At 38.6% G+C, this 19,901-nt stretch overlaps 1 protein-coding gene across 5 annotated transcripts in view; it reads left to right on the forward strand.

Moving 5' to 3' along the window:
• Window positions 1-19,901, forward strand: part of TP53BP1 (tumor protein p53 binding protein 1) — a 94,771-nt gene that overhangs the window by 51,481 nt on the left and 23,389 nt on the right. For 4 of the 5 annotated variants that reach the window (XR_004925826.2, XM_036120003.2, XM_036120005.2 and 1 more), the window contains 5 exons: window positions 935-2,258; window positions 8,755-8,874; window positions 9,645-9,848; window positions 14,501-14,558; window positions 17,061-17,153. Coding sequence is in view for 4 of the 5 variants with exons in the window: in XM_036120003.2 (XP_035975896.1) it covers window positions 935-2,258; window positions 8,755-8,874; window positions 9,645-9,848; window positions 14,501-14,558; window positions 17,061-17,153 (1,799 nt within the window). In the remaining variant the exon portion in view is untranslated. The remainder of the gene's footprint in view (window positions 1-934; window positions 2,259-8,754; window positions 8,875-9,644; window positions 9,849-14,500; window positions 14,559-17,060; window positions 17,154-19,901) is intronic. The other variant, XM_078079433.1, reaches the window with a different exon arrangement.

Below are 19,901 nucleotides of genomic sequence, written 5' to 3' on the forward strand. Positions count from 1 at the left end.
TTTAACTTTAGGCAACTACTCTCCTGCCTTCTGTCACTATAGTTTTGTTTTTTTTTTTAGAATTTCATATAGTTGGAATCATAAAGTGTATATGGTCTTCTGTGTTCTAGTTCTTTAGCTTAGTGTATTTTTGAGGTTCATTCCTATTACATGTATTAACATCTTATTCCTTTACATTGTTGAGTAGTATTCCATAATAGAGATATCCACAATTTGTTTATGCACCAGTTGACAAACACTTGAGTTGCTTCCAGCTTTGAACTTTTATGAATAGTACTGCTATAAACATTTGCATAGACATCCTAGTGTGGACATAGGATTTTATTTTTCTTGGGTAAATACTTACAAGTGGAATTTCTGCCAGCAGTGTATGAGAGTTGCAGTTGTTCCACATCTCACCAACAGGATGTAGTCTTTTTAACCTCAGCCGTCTTTGTTGGTGTGTAGTGGTGTCTGTTGACCGATGATATTGTGAGCTTTGGATTAACATCTATTTTATGAATGCTAGCATATTTTGAAATAGTAGGAAGTAAAGTAAGTGTATATTCCCACACTGTGAGAACTGAAGTGGGCTGTGTAAGCATTTGTTCAAATGATTACTATGTAATTGAAGGCCCACCAAACATATGACATGATTTTAGTAGCTTGGTGATATACAGTTAAATTTAAGTGTCTTCCTACCCTTAGAAGGATAAGTTAACATTGTTTTTGTTTATATTCTGATTCTAGATTAGTGGTTCACAGGAAAAGGATTAAACAGAATGACTTGTGTTGTTGAAAAGACTGGTGATTTATGAGCTTTGTATTTCTGAGATATGGCCCTAGAGTTCTATAATTCTTGAACAATTGATTGAGAAATTTTAGATAAATTCAGGGATTAGATATAAAAGAAATATTATGAACAAATGATTTATTTCTTTTTGTTCCTCCTTAGGACATTTTCATTCCATCTCCAAGTTTGGAAGAACGATCAAATGATGGGAAGAAAGGTAGAGATTTGCATAGTTCATCTTTGACCGTTGAGTGTTCTAAAACTTCAGAAATTGAATCAAAGAATACCACTGAGGATCTTGGGCTGTCTTTGACAGGGGATTCTTGTAAGTTGATGCTTTCTACAAGTGAGTATAGTCAGTCCCCAAAGATGGAGAGCTTGAGTTCTCACAGGGTTGATGACGATGGAGAAAACACCCAGATTGAGGACACTGAACCCATGTCTCCAGTTCTCAATTCTAAACTTGTTGCTGCTGAAAATGATAATATCCTGATGAATCCAGCACAAGATGGCCAAGTAGAACTAAATCAGAATGATAAGACGAAGGGGGATGACACAGAAACCAGAGACGACATTAGTATTTTAGCCTCTGGCTGCAAAGGCAGAGAAGAGACTGTAGCAGAAGATGTTTGTATTGATCTCACTTGTGATTCAGGGAGTCAGGCAGTTCCTTCTCCAGCTACTCGATCTGAGGCACTCTCTAGTGTGTTAGATCAGGAGGAAGCTATGGAAATTAAAGAACATCATCCAGAGGAGGGGTCTTCAGGGTCTGAGGTTGAAGAAATCCCTGAGACTCCTTGTGAGAGTCAAGGAGAGGAGCCCAAAGAAGAAAATATGGAGAGTGTCCCATTGCACCTTTCTCTGACTGAAACTCAGTCCCAGGGGTTGTGTCTTCCAAAAGAAATCCCAAAACAAGAATGCCAGGAAGCTATGGAAGTTGAAACCAGTGTGATTAGTATTGATTCCCCCCAAAAGATTCCAGTACTTGACCAAGAATTGGAACATAAGGATCAGGAAGCGTGGGAAGAAGCTACTTCAGAGGATTCAAGTGTTGTCATTGTAGATGTGAAGGAACCATCTCCCAGAGTTGATGTTTCTTCTGAACCTTCAGAGGGAGTGGAGAAATGCTCAGATTCCCAGTCGTGGGAGGATGATGCTCCAGAAATAGAACCATGTGCTGAGAATAGAACTGATGCCCAGGAAGGAAAGAGTGCAGAATATGAAGGAGATCTGAAATCAGTGACTGCAGAAAAGGAACCTGTAGAAGGACACTCTCCACAACCTCCCTTGACTTTAGAGAGAGCAGATGATGCTCTGAGACCTGACCTGGAGATGCAGCAGGCTGAACCTCAAGAGAAAACTGATAACTCATTAACAAAAGACTCAAAAATAGCTAACACAAAGCAGCTGGGCTCCGGTGTAGAAGCCCAGGAGCTGGAGAAGGCCTCTGCCCATGCTTCACAAAGTTTCTGTGAAAGCTCTAGTGGTGAGTGTGCTTGTAAATTGTTGTGTGTTTCCAACCAAATTATAATTTGGAATGGAAGGTAGGAGGGAACTGTGCTTATGTCAGGGCGGAAAATTACCTTAGAATTATGTTTATGAATAGCCATTAATAGTTGGGAAATATAAAAATTTGCCTTGTGTTTTTCTTTTATAGCTGTAATTAATTGTGGAATCATCTGAGGTTTATCAGCTTTATAACTCAGGAATAATCAACATGAATTTTCTGAGTATTTAGAAATTGTATCAGTCTGTTGTTTTCTACTTAGGTCCCAACCATTTTTTATATTTTTGTATTTTGACAGTTGCCTTGAAATACAAGGATTTTTTTTTTTTTATTATTATTACCCTACATAGTAAAATATTCAGAACTCTGTTAATGAGTGTACTGTTACTGGTTTTTTCCTCTTTATGGGCATTAGGTAAAGTTCTAAATTTGGTTCAACATATATACATCTTAAATGTTAAACTGGAAAAGGAATTTGTTTGTGTTCATTACCTATTTTATCTAAGACCAGAATGAGAATAAGATTGCTTTCTGAAATATTTGTAGAATTTTCTATATGACATCAGCTGAAAAGAATCCAAAGTTTCTAAATGCCTATAGTTTGTATAATTTAAAAATAAAACAAACTCCAAAAATAAAAAAATAAAAACAAGTTACAAACTTAAGAAAACAAGCCTCTTGGGATATAGAAATGAGAAGCAGTATTTGGGCATCATCATAGCTATTAAAATGGGTGATCAGACCTTTTGGTGGCTTATATTTGTCTAGGTGTGATTATTAGTAGTACTTTTTTTTTTTTTTTAAAGATTTTATTTATTTATTTGACAGAGAGAGACACAGCGAGAGAGGGAACACAAGCAGGGGGAGTGGGAGAGGGAGAAGCAGGCTTCCCGCTGAGCAGGGAGCCCGATGCGGGGCTCAATCCCAGGACCCTGGGATCATGACCTGAGCTGAAGGCAGACGCCCAACGACTGAGCCACCCAGGTGCCCCAGTAGTACTTTTTTTTTTTTTTTTTAAACTTTCAAAATTGCCCCTTTTCATTAGGCATTAGGTTTTGTAAAGAGGATTTTTTTTTTTTTTCCGCTTTTCAGAACAAGAAGATGTTATAGCTGAAAAAGAAGTTAGGGGTTATGGGTTCAGTTTCTTCTTTCTAAAGCCATGGCTAGTTAATAATTGAGGTGGGACTAGAACCTACATCTCTTGATTCTGAAGTCTCTGCTTTTTACTCTGTAAACTGTGTAATGTAGTAGAATCTGACAAATTATGGCAACTATCTGAATAATCTGATATTTTGTATTGTTGAATATTTTTGTAATTGTGTTACATCTAAATACTATTGTTGACCTAAGCTAAGAAAGTATTAGGACCTATAGATTGTTTTAGTATGGTTACTTAGGAGGATTTTTTTAATTATCTTAGCAACTGTATGCAAAAGAAGCTTCTAACATTGGGATATTAGTTCTATCATGTTAATAGTATTCTCCATGAATTCTTGCTTACACTATTAATTGGCAGGGACAGTTTTTATAGTAGACGTTGCCTTAGTAAAACTTACTTTAATATTTACCTAGATTGTTGAAAATACTAGTAAGTTATTTTCTGCTTCAAGATTTTAGTTTTTGAGCAAACAACTAAAAATAGTAAAGACAGTTGTTGGATTTACCTCTAGAGTAAATCATTCAGAAGAGCATTGCTAGAAAAGAGAAAAAATTATTCTGTACTTAAAATACAGTTGTTTAGTTGCTAAAGGTTAAGAGAGACTAATTTAAATGAGAGTAACCTAAAAAGTTAATGGTTCTTTAGTCTGGAAAGACTGAAAGGTATGAACTGGTTGAGTCCCAGGTTTGTTTAATTAGATTTCTGTATACTGAAGTTAGAAGGGTACTTTTGTTTTTTGTTAATAGCTTTATTGATTTAAAAAAAGATACATGCTTAATTGTGAAAGTTCAAACAGGAAAGAGAAGAGAGGGATTTGGGAGAGAAAAGGAGACAATCACTGTTAAGTGCCTGTATTTATAGATAACTTGGAGATCTCTTCAGACATCTGTTTAAGGAGGCCTCTTTTTTTTGTTTTTAAGATTTATTTATTTGAGAGAGAGAGAGAGCATGAGCAGGAGGGAGGGGCAGAGGCAGAGGGAGAGGGAGAAGCAGACTCCTTCCTAAGCAGGGAGCCCAACTCTGGGCTTGATCCCAGGACTCTTGAGATCATGACCTGAGCCAAAGGCTGGCACTTAACTGACTGAGCCATCCAGGTGCCCCTTAAGGACCTCTTGAACTTTGAAAAAGGAAATTTAGAAAGATGGTACTTGGAAACCCAGCCTTCTTCAATACAGAATATACTTTTGATAGGTTGATTATGTGAAAGATTGTGACAAGTTCAGCAAGTCTATAATTAAATCCACAAGTGGTAGTCTATGATAGGTTAATAATGGTCAGGGAAGCTAGGTATGTTTTGTATTCCAGCTCTAACCTTTATTGGCTTACTTTATGGAGTATCATTCTAATTAGCCGTTAATGTCACAGGCAGACTCTTAGGGTATGCTGTTTATGCATGATGTCTCCCAGTATAGAAATTCTTATATTTTTAATTAGATGGCTTTTAATGAGTTGTAAGAAGTGACCACCAGTTCTTTTGAGCACAAAAGAAGATTAAATGGGCTATAGACGTAACAAAGTTAGAAGTCAGGGAGACCTTCCTGACATTAAGGGTTTTAAAAATTGCTTTGAACTAATGAATTCTCTAAAATCCTTACTAATAAGGGCAAACACCCCACTCAGCTGGTTTGATGATTGATATTAAATCTCCTTTTGTTCATTGCTGTCTTTCTTCATAGGTTGATATGCTCGCATACAGTAGGATAGCCCATGATAATCTGGGATAGCAAGAAGGGACTTGATAATTTAAACAATAGGTGTGCTAAATGTTAGAGAAATAATTAAGTATGTGGAAAATTCCAGTATTAAAGGCTAAAATATTATTTTGTGGGATGGTGATAACTTGACTAGATTAGTAGTGTCTTTCAGATGAGTTGAACAAAAGCAGAGAAATGGGAAAGCATTTGGAGGACATTGAATAGAGGCTTTCTGAATATGAATAATTAAAGACTAAAAATAAAGGCTGCTTCTAGTTAATTGAATGCTGACTAAAGAGTTAGGAATTTATCTTCTAGTGGAAACTTTGGCATTTTGACAAGGGGCTAACATGTTCAAAGTAATATTTTATAGGAATGTTGCTTTGGTTTTGTGCTGAAAGAATTGGGGGTTGGGGAAAGGGAGAGACTTCAGGCAGAGAATGTAATTGATAGGCTGTTGTAATAATCCAGGAATGAGTCATTGAAGGCCCAGATAAATAGTGGCAGTGTTGCCTATAAAATTAGACTCATTTTTCCATTAGGCTGTAGGAATGCAGCTGGGTCAGTGGTGCTAAAATAATTTTTCATAAATTTTATCTTGTGCTATGCAAAGGAAACCCTGTTACAGGGAAATGTTCAGTAATTAATGTTTGGATGTTAAATTTGCATATTATGGTATGACATAGAAGGATGGACTTAAACATTTCATGTAGACTTTCAGAAGTCTGCATGGTCAATCATAATATGAGGGATGGTTCTTGTCAAGAGAGCAGTGCAGTGCAGGTGATTGTTCCAGGAACCAAAATTCTGTAAAATACATCTTTGGAATGTTTGATGCTTCGTGAGATGTTTTTTTATTCTTTAGTTTCTATATCTATTCTAAGTTCTTCTTTATTAACCTAAAGGACTTGCTTTTTAGGGAATTGCCAGAGAATGAATCCTTTTTTTTTTTAAAGAATGAATCCTTATTTACTTGACCCCTTTCTCTTTTTTCTGTTACTGTGGTGGAATTCTTTGCCATAAGATGTGATTCTGAGGGGTGCCTGGGTAGCTTAGTTGGTTACGTTTCCGTCTCTTGATTTTGGCTCAGGTCATGTTCTCAGGCTCTGCTGCCCCACAGAGAGTCTGCTTAGCGATTCTTCTCGCCCTCTCTACCTCCCCTTGCTCTTCCTCTCTCTCTCTCTCTCAAATAAATGAATCTTTAAAAAAAAAAAGGGTGATTCTATGATTCTTCACTCACACTCTTTGCAGTTCCTTTAGCTGAGCATAATATACTTTTCATCCTTTATTTCTTTTTTATTTTTTTAAAAGATTTTTATTTATTTGACAGAGAAATAGAGAGCTCAAGTAGGCAGAGTGGCAGACAGAGGGAGAGGGAGAAGCAGGCTCCCCGCTGAGCAGGGAGCCCGATGTGGGGCTCGATCCCAGGACCCTGGGATCATGACCTGAGCCGAAGGCAGCCGCTTAACCCACTGAGCCACCCAGGTGCCCCTCATCCTTTATTTCTAAAGTTTTTTCATTTTCTCTTTTCATCCCTTCAGGTTACTAATTCATTTGCTCTCACATGTAGATGTAAGAGATGTTTTTTGTTGTTGTTTTGTGACTTTGAAGACAAAAGTATCAAAGTGCTTCATATAAAAGATAATAAAGAATAGAAATGGAATGGAAAAAGATGAAAAGAGAAAAATATGGTATTATGAGAAATATACTTGGTCTTCATCCAGTTCCTTGCACAGAGCTCCAAAAATCCTTGTAATTTTCTAAGTGATAGGAATATCTTTTTTTTTTTTTTAAGATTTTGTTTATTTATTAGAGACAGAGTGACAGAGATAGCGAGAGAGAGCATGAGCAGGGAAGAGAGGGAGAAGCAGATTCCGCGCTGAGCAGGGAGCTAATGTGGGGCTTGATTCCTGGACCCTGGGATCGTGACCTGAGCCAAAGGCAGGCAGAGGGAGAGGGAGAAGCAGGCTCTCCAATGAGCAGGGATCCGGATGCGGGGCTGGAGCCGGTTGCAGGGCTAGATCCCAGGACTCTGGGATCAGGACCTGAGCGGAAGGCAGCCGCTTAACTGACTGAGGCACCCAGGTGCCCCTCTTTTGTTATTCATAACAAACCCTTTCAAACACTTCTGAGATTATGCTAATGAGGTGGAATCCCTACATAGCCTCAGGACAGGACTGTACACCAGGAAGACCTAGTGACAGGGGATTGAAATTTGCAGTCCTATCCACCTTCCTCCTGGAAGGAAGGGCTGGAGATTAAAGCTCAATAAAAACTCTTGAACAGGATTTAATAAGGTTCCTCCTTGTAATGTGCCAGGAGGGTAGGTATCTCATCCCAGTTGCATGGGGACAGAAGCTCCTGCTATCAGAACCCCTGTGGATTTCACCCTCTGTACCGCTTCATCTGGCTGTTCATCTGTGTCCTTTATAATTGGTAAATGTAAGTAATAAGTGTTTCTCTGAGTACTGTGAGCAGCTCTTGTAAGTTAATCATACCTGAGGGAGGAGGTCGTAGGATCTTCAGGGTATAGCCAGTTGGTCAGAAACACAGGTAACAACCTGGCTTTGCGATTGTGTGACTGAGCTTTTTTTTTAAAGATTTTATTTATTTATTTGACAGAGACACAGCGAGAGAGGGAGCACAAGCAGGCGGAGTGGGAAAGGGAGAAGCAGGCTTCCCACTGAGCAGGGAGCCTGATGCGGGGCTTGATCCCAGGACCCTGGGATCATGACCCGAGCCTAAGGCAGACGCTTAATGACTGAGCCAACCAGGTGCCCCAGGACTGAGCTTTTAATTTGTGGGATCTGATGCTGTCTCCAGGTAGATAGTGTCAGAATTGAAAGACACCCATTCAGTCTGCTGAGAATTGGAGAATTGCTTGGTGGTATTAGGATACACATTAGGCAAAATGTTTGCAAAATGTTTGCAAAGTGACTAGGTATGGCAGATTGTAGGTATTTTGAGCCATCAAAGGAAAGTAAGTACAAATTTTCAGATGTTAGGTTTTAATAGGAGCAGTCTGGCACAGTTCTTTTTTTTCTCCCAAACTTAGTCATTTTATTAAAAGAGGTAAACAATTAAAAAAACAGAAAGTGTGATTTTGGCAGTTTACTAATTCTGATTAGTAAAAATTTGGAACCAAGGCCTAGTTAAAAAGTGAAGTTTTATATCTTGACAAATGTTTTATGTTTATATTAATTTATTGATGACTCACCAAAATGTATATACTGGGAATGCTCATGTATGTGAGATTTACCACTGTGCAGACGTTTAGATATGAGTATTACTATCATGGCCTACAGTGGTCAGTACGTGTTACTTCTCATCTCCTGTTCCTCAGGGCCTCTACACTTTGGGCCTCCTCAGTTTGTCTGTTTTCTGGTTGTATGCTTCGTGTCTGTCAGTCCTGTTGTTGATGGCTGTAACTGGAGCAGAGAATAGTAGGAAATTATCTGGGAGGCCTGGTGAGGGGCGTTGGGAATGAGCCCGATTTGGGGAGCACAGGAGAAGAATAATTGAAATATTTCTTGTAGTTCTTTTTACTTTTACTTTTTTTTTTTTTTCCTGTACTTCCATTTTGGTTTCCTTTTTGTTCATCTTTTTTTTTTACCCCCTCCAGAAACTCCATTTCATTTCACTTTGCCTAAAGAAGGTGAAATTATCCCACCATTGACGGGTGCAACTCCACCTCTTATTGGTCACCTAAAATTGGAACCCAAGAGACACAGTACTCCTATTGGTGAGTGACTAAAATATAATGGTATTGAAAGCAGAATTTTTGAGATACCATTCTTTATGCAAGTGATTCTTTTAGATCTGAGGAGTTGGGCCTGCCTGAGAAGGTTGGTTTTTGTCTTAGGAAGAATAAGTTTGTGGTGTCTGATTCCATGAGTTTAACTCCCAGAAGATTTTGAGCGGTGATGAGAAGAAAGAAAGGGTGGAAGGAAGGAAGAAAGAGAATATTTATAGGATTTTATTCTATTACTTGCAAGGCAGTAGAGTCTGAGTGCTAAGCAATGATAATAGAGCTATTTTTATAAGGAAGGGTCAGGAAATAGGGTAGGGTAGAAGTACTATTTATTCAGTACCCTGGCTATCAGTCTGCTGCTTGACAGGGCAGGAAAACTTAGATCCTCCTTCCCTGAAGCAGCCAGTAGTCTTCTGCATTAACCTATTTGTTTTCTCTAGTCAGTGCTGGGAGGTAACAATCATGCCGTCTGGAGTCTCCTGCTACCTATGCCTGATGCTGGCAGATGTGGGCTGGCTGAGGGCTCATGCAGCATCCTTTGTCCAGATGCAGAAGTGGAACTGAATCCTGTTGCTCCTCTTAAGACCAGGTGTCAAAACTAGTGCGTAGTTGTTGATACTGTGGCAGGATTTATCCTAGGAACCCCCTGCAGTCCTGCAGAGCTGTGGAGCCAAACAGGCAAATTGATGACCTTGAATTGCAGTTTTTCATGTTTGTATTTTAGTGTTCTTTCTTTCTTCCTCCTGCCTCCCTTCTTTCAGGTATTAGCAACTATCCAGAAAGCACAATAGCAACCAGTGATGTCATGTCTGAAAGCATGGTGGAGAGCAACGATCCCATACTTGGGAATGAAAAAGGAGATCCTGGGGCTGCCCCAGAAATGGATGATAAATTATGTCTAAGAATGAAACTGGTCAGTCCTGAGACTGAGACGAGTGAAGAGTCTTTGCAGTTTAGTCTGGAAAGTAAGTTTTATTTTATGTTAATCTTGGGTAATTAGTAGCTGCGGATCATCTCAGACGTATTAGTTATCTTCTAGTTACAGTGATTAATACCTGTATAATTATAAATGTGTCTCTTAAGTCTTATTCTCATAGATTTAATTCTTTGCTTTCGGCTAGTCACCGTCTCGTTACTGAAGAGCTTCATTTTATAATCTTTGGTGCTGTTTGTTTCTCTGTGTTAAACCCGTATCTCTAAAGTAATTGGTTTCCATATTCAGAAACAGTTCAGAAGAGGGTAGACAATGTAGGATTATGGATTCACATTGTAGGCTTATGTTGACTGTTTCTCACATTAATTAATTGCACATTGATTAGTATGGCTAAAATGCAGACAAGGTACAAAGGAGGCTGCAAAGTAGGATCCAGATTCAGAAAGGCCTTTTACATGAAGCCGAGACACTGAAGAATTTTAGGTAAGGGACTAATATCAGATTTGGTTTTTTATTATTTATTTATTCATTCATTCATTCATTCATTCATTCATGAAAGACAGAGCTAGAGAGAGGGAGGCAGAGGGAGAAGCAGGCTCCCCGTGGAGCACGGATCCCAATGTAGGACTTGATCCCAGGACCCTGGGAGATCACGACCCAAACCAAAGGCAGACGCTCAACTGAGCCACCCAGGTGCCCCAGGTTTGTTTTTTTAAAACGATCAGTTGAGTGTTTAAAAACATTGTGCCTCGGGCGCCTGGGTGGCTCAGTCGTTAAGCGTCTGCCTTCGGCTCAGGTCACGATCCCAGGGTACTGGGATCGAGCCCCGCATTGGGCTCCCTGCTCCACGGAACCTGCTTCTCCCCCTCCCTCTCCCACTCCCCCTGCTTGTGTTCCCTCTCTCACTGTGTCTCTGTCAAATAAATAAAATCTTAAAACAAAAAAAACAAAAAAAAAAGCATTGTGCCTTTGTGCATTTTTCCTTACCTTGCCTTGCCCATTTCCTGTTCTCCTGCCTGGAAAACTCAGTCTTTGTTTAACCAAGAAGTAGGGTCATTAGTAGTGGGGATGGAGATGAGGGGATGAATCTGAGAGGTAAATAGTAGAATAGAGAGAACCTTGGGACCAGTTAGAATATGGAGGTAAGGGGCGGGGGGAGAGAACCCAAAATGAATCTACATCTGAATTTAGTTTTCATGATAGCACTCTAAAGTAGATATTCTTATTTCCAGACACAAAGAGAGCTTTCCCAGTTATATACCTAAGGTCATAATAATTTTTTTTTTAAGATTTTATTTATTTGAGAGAGATAGCATGAGCTGGGGTGGGGGGGGGGCAGAGGGAGAGGGACAAGCAGAGTTCCTGCTGGGCGTGGAGCCCGACACGGGGCTTGACCCCAGGACCCTGACCCCAGGACCCTGAGATCATGACCTGAGCTGAAGTCAGATTCTGAAATGACTGAGCCACCCAGGTGTCCCAATAATTTTTTTAAAAATGTTTATTTATTTTAGAGGGTGGGGAGGAGGGAGGGGGAGAGGGAGAGAGAGTCTTAAGTAGACTCTGTGCTGAGCACGGAGCCTGATACATGGCTCCATCTCAAGACCCTGAGATCATGACCCTGAGATCATGACCTGAGCTGAAACCAAGAGTCTGACGCTTTAACCAACTGTGCCACCCAGGCGCCCCACTAAGGTCACAATAACTGCTAAGAGGTAGTCCTAGAGTTTGAATCAGATCTATCTGACACAGAAGTTTATAAATTTTCCACTAGGTAGTTTGTAAATGCTATTTAATGGAGTTAGAACGGGAAGAAGTCTTATAAAAGATTGTAAAGGAACATTCAGCAAAGAAGACTAGGAGAGTATGAAGATGGAAGTCTATGGGGAGGAGAATTAACAAGAAGGTAACATTGTGAGACACAGAAGTGTGGGTCTGATAAGGTATATCTGAAAATGTATGTTGGATTTGGCAGTTAGGATCCATTTGGTGACTCTAGCAAGAACTATTTCAGTACGGTGCTTTGGGTGGACACTACACTAAAGGCAATTGAGGATTGATGGGGAGAAGAGGTAGCAAATGTATTCTACTTTTGAGAAGTTTATATGAGGAAGGAAGAAAAAATATGCCAAGTTAGAAATTCAGGATTGGAGGAGATTTTTTTCATTTTTATGCCTAAGCATAGGGGCCTAAGGAGATTTATAGACTGGAACAAAGTCTCCAGAAGAGAGATGGGTTAAAAATGAGGGAATAAGGGAAACAGTTGATGGATCAAAACCCTGAGGGCATTGGGAGAGGAAGCTTTCAAAGACTATGGGTAGAATGGGTGGACTTGAAAAAGAAGAGCCTCTCATTCTCTGGAGACCAAAGAAAAGAAATTCTAGCTAATATACTTTGAGTTCTTACAATATGCCAGGCATTTTACATGTATATCTCAGTAAATCTCACAACAAACCTGGTGAGGAAACTGAGGCATAGGAAGACTGAGCACCTTTCCTAGAGTCAAACACCTAGTAAATGGAATAGCCTGAATTCAAAGTAGTTTTAAGAACCAGGGGTGCCTGGCTGGTTCAGTTGGAAGAGCATGTGACTCTTGATGTCGGATCCTAAGTTCGAGCCCCGCTTTGGTTGTGAGTTCGAGCCCCACATAGAGATTCCTAAAAAAAATAAACTATAAAAAAAACTAATGAAAACAGGGCACCCTGGTGGTTCAGTCGGTTAAGCGTCCCAACTCTTGGTTTCAGCTTAGGTCATGGTCTCAGGGTCGTGGCATTGAGCTCCATATTGGGCTATGTGCTTAGCGGGGAGTCTGCTGGAGATTCTCTCTCTCTCTCTCGCTTTGCCCCTACCCACCCACACCTTGTGCACACACGCTCACTCTCTCCCCCCGTCAAATATATAAATCTTTTTTAAAAATTAAAATAAAAGGGGTGTCTGGGTGGCTCAGTCGTTAAGCATCTGCCTTCAGTTCAGGTCATGATCCCAGGGTCCTGGGATCGAGCCCCGCATTGGGCTCCCTGCTCGGCGGGGAAGCCTGCTTCCTCATCTTCCACTCCCCCTATTTGTGTTCCCTCTCTCACTGTGTCTCTGTCAAATAAGTAAATAAAATCTTTTAAAAAAATTAAAATAAAAAATAAACAACAACAAAGTAGTTTCAAGAACCAGAAATCTGGGTCCGAATTACAGTGCTCTTCTGCTTTTCAGTGCTTATTAATTTGAATCTTACTATTCAGTAGAAATCAAAGTATTACATGTTTCCATTTTTATTATATCTGGTATCAAGTATGGCCTATCAAGAGAGTATGTGGTAGCCTTGAATCTTTATTTATATTTATTTTTTAATGATTTTTTTTTTTTTGACACAGAGAGAGAGCACGAGCAGGGGGAGCGGCAGGCAGGCAGAGGGAGAGGGAGAAGCAGGCTCTCTGCTGAGCAAGGAGCCCGATGCGGGGCTCTATCCCAGGACCCTGGGGTCATGACCTGAGCCGAAGGCAGCCACTTAACCAACTGAGCCACCCAGGCGCCCCTATTTTTTAATGACTTTATTCTTAAGTAATTTCTCCATTCAACATGGGGCTTGAACCCACAACCCCGAGATCAAGAGTCACGTGCTCTACTAACTGAGCCAGCCAGGCCTTCTGTCCCCGCCTCCCCCGCCTCCCCTGGCCTTTTTTTAAAGATTGAATCTTTAGATTTGAAATTACAACTGGGAAGACCTTAAATGGAGCTAACTTTCTGGATGATATTACTACCTTTCTTGATACTAGGAGCATTGTATCAGGCAGGCCCTGTAGTCACACTTTTACTCATTTCATCCTCACAACAAATCTGTGAGGTTGGTTCTGTTTTATCTCTGTCTTATAGATGAGGAAACTGACTCAGAAGATGGAGTTTATTCCCAGGTTGGACTACTAAATGCTGGAGCCAGGGCCTGAGCCAGGTGTCTGTTTCAGAGCCAGGCTCTAATCGCTAACGTTTAACTGCTACCTTCTTTAAATTATGTCAGGTCATAAATGCTTTAGAAATGTTTAAAAATACTTATTTTCTCTAAGGCTGGAATAAATTGTACATGAACACATTTTAATCCTTTGGCATTAGTGACATTGCTTTGAGAATATGGGATTCTTTTCAGTATCACCCTTAATTCTTTGCTAGAGATTCTTTCTTGAAAATGTGTTTTGTTTTTTGAGTATCTGTCCCAAAGGCACTTGGGGAAGAACTTGAGTACTGTGTGTGGGTTCTCTTAAAAAACTGCACACTATTTAAAATTTGTGCATCAAAAAAATAAATAAAATTTTGTGCATCAATTTCAGACTTTTTTGCATAATTTTTTATTAAAGTTCTTTTTTGTATTTTGTATATTCTTATGTAAACTTTATACATCTTGGATGAGAAGAAAGGAATTGATTCAGGAGTTGTTTAATTTTCATTTTTACATGTTACTGTTTAGTAATTCATTATATTGTGTTTCTAGACAAACTGTCTTCTGTAGGAAGTTTGAAAGAAAATTGATTTGGTGCAAGTGAGAAAAACTTGTACCATTAAATGATAAGAAATCTTTGTGTTCACTTATTCTTACTTCTTTTTGTTACTTGTTGCAGTTATTAGTAGAGCAGGTTTTTAGGTGTGGTACTAACTGAATTCTGTTTCTCTTTCCTTTCTGTCCTTGCTTTTGTTTTTATTCAGAGCCTGCAACTGGCGAAAGAAAAAATGGATCTACTGCTGTTGCTGAGACTGTTGCCAGGTAACCAGAGCTGGTTGCTATTTAGAGGAGTTTAATATACAAAGCCACTCTGGTAATAAGGAGAAGATGATTTATCAATAGAGGAGAAAACTTAAACTCCAGCATAAAGGATTTAGCCATGTGTTGAATCTAATGTAGGCTGTCTTACTAATACTTTCAGTCTCATAAAGCTTTTACTGTACTTAGAACTAAGATATTTAAAGGTGTTTCTCTTTCTCCCTTTTGTTCATGTGGTAGTGCCCTTTTTTCTTTTTCTGTTGGTGAGACAGATTATTGCTGCTATTGGTAAGGTAATAAAGGGTTTAACAAGAGATAGCCTTAGACCTTGTTCCTTCAAAGATTCTTGACTCCGCCACAACCTCAGGCCATTTTCTCTTCTGCCTGCCAAGTTAACTACTGTGTTGAACTGTTATTTTTGCTTTGTCATGAATGCTGTAATGCTTTGAGGATGAGTTTGACCCCATCCTGAGGCTCTTGTGGTAAGTAAGCTTTGCCATCTGGTGGCTGTGAGAGTAGAATTGTTTCATTGGCTTATGGCATGAGTCATCCAGCATGAACATACTAGCAGCAGCCACTGGTGAAATATAGGTGAGGATTCTTAAATCGGGCTTGGCAAGTACAGTAAATAAGTAAAGCAGGCCAAGTGCCAGAGCACAGAGTATTAAGGATGTTGGCTGGCTGAACATGTGTCCCATTTGAACATGTGCTTCTATTCGACTCCAGCTGGTTATTACCATGCAAGAATGCAAACTTATTGTTGCCAGACCTTTACATTTTTAAAGAGAAAGCTGGATTTTTAAAAATAAAGTTTCTTACTTTTGGGGTCAAATAAAACATGTCTGTGGACTAAATTTGACCCTCAGTTGCAAGTTTCTAACCAATGTGTAAATCCTTTGATCTGTACTCAGTTCTGTTTTAGAGAGATTAGTTATTCTCTGGGCTCTTGCATATTTAATCTGAAAGATAAGCAGTTTAGGGTCCTTACTCTGTTAAAGACTGTTTAATGTTATGTCTTCTTACAAGATGAAGAAAATGGAGTATATACTTGATCTCTTTGGTTTTAACATCATTGTATACCAGACATAACTTGTTATTAGTCTGTACATGTGCACATGAAGGGGAAATAACGTGCCGTTGAACCTTTTGTGCCAAATGTAGGGATGAAAAATGAGGGTAAAACTCAGGGGTGGAGGGTTGGATTGGGGGGTCAGGGAATGAGATGAAATTCATTGGTATTGTTAAGTAAATTGTGTATATGAGAATCGAGATTTTAAAAATCTTTGACTATTCACTTTACAGTTGGGTTCACCATAAGAAATCATTTAAAGTAAGCTGTGCTTGAATATTTTCAATGACCATTGCTTCTTTTGCATTCACATGAAGCAATACCACTGTTGTAAAGTTTTTTTTTTTTGTTCTAAGATTTTATTTATTTATTTGACAGAGAGAGAGAGACAGCTAAAGAGGGAACACAAGCAGGGGAGTGGGAGAGGGAGAAGCAGGCTCCTGGCTGAGCAGGGAGCCCGAAGCGGGGCTCGATCCCAGGACTCTGGGATCATGACCTGAGCCGAAAGCAGACGCTTAACAACTGAGCCACCCAGGCGCCCCAATACCACTGTTTTAAAGTGTCATCTGTAACTGGGCTCTGTTCAGATTACTTGCCATTATCTTCTTTTTCTCTTAAACATTTCATTATTGAAGGTTTCAAATATACACAAAAGTAGAAAGAATAGTTTAATGCACCACTATGTACTCATCACCCAGTGTCAGAAATTACCAACTCATCGTCAGTCTTGATTCATTTATAAATACTTCCAGCACACTCTCCCCCACTGGATTATTTTGAAGCTAATTCCAGCATTATCTCATTTTATCCATAAATATCTCAATGCTATTTCTAAAGGATAAGGATTTTTATTTTGAACTTGACCACAGTGCTATGATCATACTTTTAAAATTGGCGGTGATTCCTTAATGTCATCAAATATTCAGTGTTGAAAAAAATATTCAGTGTTTAGATTTTTCTGATTGCCTCATAAAAGGTTTTTTTTTCCATTTTGGTTGAATCAAGATCCAAACAAGGTCCACACATTATGTCTCTAAGTTAAAATTTGATTTGGTTTGTCTCATCAAATCTGATTATGTCTCTTAAGTTAAAATTTCTTTTAATCTATAGGGATCTCCTTACCCCCACCCCCTCTTTTGTTCCTAGCAATTTATTTGTTGAAGAAACTGAGTTGTTTGTACTATAGAGTACTAAAGTTTGGGATTGGCTGATTGCATCTTTATGGTATTTGATATAGTCCTCTGTCCATCTTCCTGTGAATCTTCCTTGAGAGTTAATTGTGCTGATTTGAAACAAGTATGAAGCATATTTTGGCATAAGGTGGTTTGGGATGTAGAACAAGGATTTTATTCCCTTTGTGCCTAAAAAGGATTATTTCCAGAGGTACTTTTTCATTCAAAACTAACACAATATATTGCTTTAATTTATTATCTCAGTCCTCCGAAGACCGTGTCTGTGTTTAGCTGTGTTTGTGAAGCCCAACAAGATGATGAGGCTCGAAGTCAGGATCCTCCCTCTGCGCCCATCAGGTGAGCATTATTTTCATAGCCTCTTTTGAGTTGTACTGATTTGCAGAATGGTTGGTACCAAAATCTAGAATGTATGTTGCTACCATTTTGTGAACTTGAGCTTACATTTTTATCTGAGGGACTGTGACATATTCTAGATGGATTTATAAATGAGATGTTATGAGAAATTTTATTTAATATTTTATAGGTACAGATTTTTGTCTTGATTTGCTTGTTCTATCAATTTGAAATGATTCAGTCTTCATAAATTTATGAAAATATATAATTCTAAAAAAAATCTATCAGTCTGTATTTTTAAGAGTACGCCTTTTTTCTTAGTTTTGGAAACGTTTGCTTTTAACAAGACTTAATTTTTCATTAGTTTCCCATAGGGCAAAACTGAGATGTTCACCCTAAATTAAAGTTTGTCATACTTGATGGAATTAAGATTTGCCCATGATTTCTTTACTCCATAATCTCTTAGAACAGCTCTGAAACAGAAAAAAATTTTTGAGTTACAAAGTATTTTTTCTCTGTCTTGTTTGGGATGTAAAATTCTTATATTATTTAGTAATATTATTTAGCAATTTATTTGTTGAAGAAACTGAGTTGTTTGTACTATAGAGTACTAAAGTTTGGAATTGGCTGATTGCATCTTTATGGTATTTGATATAGTCCTAGGCACTTGTACTATAGAGTACAAGTAATGGAAATGGAAATAAGCTTGTATTTTCATTATTAGGTGGTGTTCAGTGATTTTGTAACTAGAGAATTTGATAATGTTTTGTTAGCGGGTATATTCCTAATGTTATTTGCAGCATAATTTTAATGTTTTTTATTGACATAAACATTGAGAGGAAACATGTCAGTGCTTTTATTAACATTCTGATTATTAGATATGAGTTTGTTGGTGTTCTTGAGAATCAAATAGCCCAGATCACATTCTCACAAGGGGGAGCAGCAGGCAGAGGGAGAAGCAGGCTTCTTCCCCCAGGATCATGACCTGAGCCAAAGGCAGATGCTTAACTGACTGAGCCACCCAGGCATCCCTCTATTCAGAAGTTCTCCCCTAAATAAACAGCTCCTGTAAAATGTGGAAGGCTTCTTTAAGGGTGGGAAACAGTGGTAATTGAATTCTTCAAATAGCTAATCAGGTCCTGTTCCTTTTAGCTTTTGACTTTCATTGTTGTTCAGCTATTGATATGTTAGCTGCCTGAAAGATTCAAACATGAGCATTCAGGTCATAGAAAAGATGAATTGAGTCTTTGTAGTTGCTTTGTTTTATGCAACTAGTCTTGATTGAACATCTGCTGTGTACCTAGCCCTTGTGCTAAGTGATTTATATATATGGTCACTTATAACCTCATCAGAAGTAGGTTTTACTCATCTGTCTCCTGGTGGTATTATTCTTACCTTTTCTTTATTGTGTTATATATCCTTATTCATTTGAGGTTCCTGACAGGACTCAAGCTATGACCACCAAATTTTTCCCGGGCTCTCTTTGGCTAGGCCTCTGTTCTAAATCTTTCTTTAATCTCCTGGTTTGGTAAGCTGAGTTCAACAAGATAGACATCTCAGAAACTTCTCCTTTTCTCTTTCAAGATCCAGAGCAGGGCATTTCTCAAAGAGCTCTTCATGTTTCCTTTTTTCTGCCTACATTTGTCAGCTCAGCTCTTAAGGGGTGGGAGCTCCTCCCAGATCAGAGACAGCTTTCTCTTTCTCAGTACTAGTTCTGTCCTTCTCTGGCCAAATACTTTCAGCAACATATGATCTGGTTTCTAGATCCTTGATCATCCTGGCTGTTCTCTTCTAGGTGTGTCTCAGTTTATGCCTTATAAACTATGATACTCCAAACTGAAACAGATCCAGATATGGTCATACCATGGTCAGTTCAGAATGGATTCCTTTTATCTTTATTTTGGCTACTATACATTTAAATATAGCCTAAAATGCATTAGTTTCTTGTTTTGTTTGTAGTGTTCTGACTCATTGAATATGTAATTTACCAAAAAGTTAAAAGTTTATAGGCATTTTCTACATGAATTTGCTGCTTATACAATTAGTTTACTTAATCTGAGAGTAGATTTTTGCAGTTAATCTCTCAGTGGAGAGAACATTAATTCTTTTGTCCGTAGTACATTTATTAAGCACTTACTGTATAATAAGCTCTGTGTTAGGTGTTTGAAGTGAGATGAATAAGACATGAATGTCAGGTTTCTATGTAACCTCACTTGGAGTTAATCTGGGTCTTTTTATTCTGGTTAAGGACATCTAAGAAAGCCCTGGGCACCTCAGAGCTTCGTGGTATCTAGTTTGTAGGACACATTAATCAAATGCTTGTGGGATAAGTGAATAAATCACTGATAGCCAAATGGGAAGACTAATGAAAAGAAGTAGGCTGTATCTTGGGAACGGTCTTTAAGGAACCAAGTCATTCTTGTTAGTTGTAAGATATACCAGTATAGCTACCAAAGCTAGAATCTCACGTATAACTCTATCCTGTATAGATTGTTTCTTTTCCTAAAATTACTGGTTGGGGTAGGAGGTAATGAAAAGTGCCTAGGAGTCATTTAAAGAATGTTAGAACCAATAAAAACCAAATAAGACATCTTGACCTAATTAAGCTTTTTTGAAGTAGATCTCTAAACTGCCTTCATTGACTATGACTTCAGTAATGGCTTTACATCTTTTTGTTTACCTTATTTCCCTGTGTCAGATTTCAGACTTCATAACTAATGATGGGAAGAAATTTTATGACTGTTTTATTCT

The sequence above is a fragment of the Halichoerus grypus genome, chromosome 8, assembly GCF_964656455.1.
Source record: "Halichoerus grypus chromosome 8, mHalGry1.hap1.1, whole genome shotgun sequence".
In the NCBI taxonomy this organism is placed as follows: Eukaryota; Metazoa; Chordata; class Mammalia; order Carnivora; family Phocidae; genus Halichoerus; species Halichoerus grypus.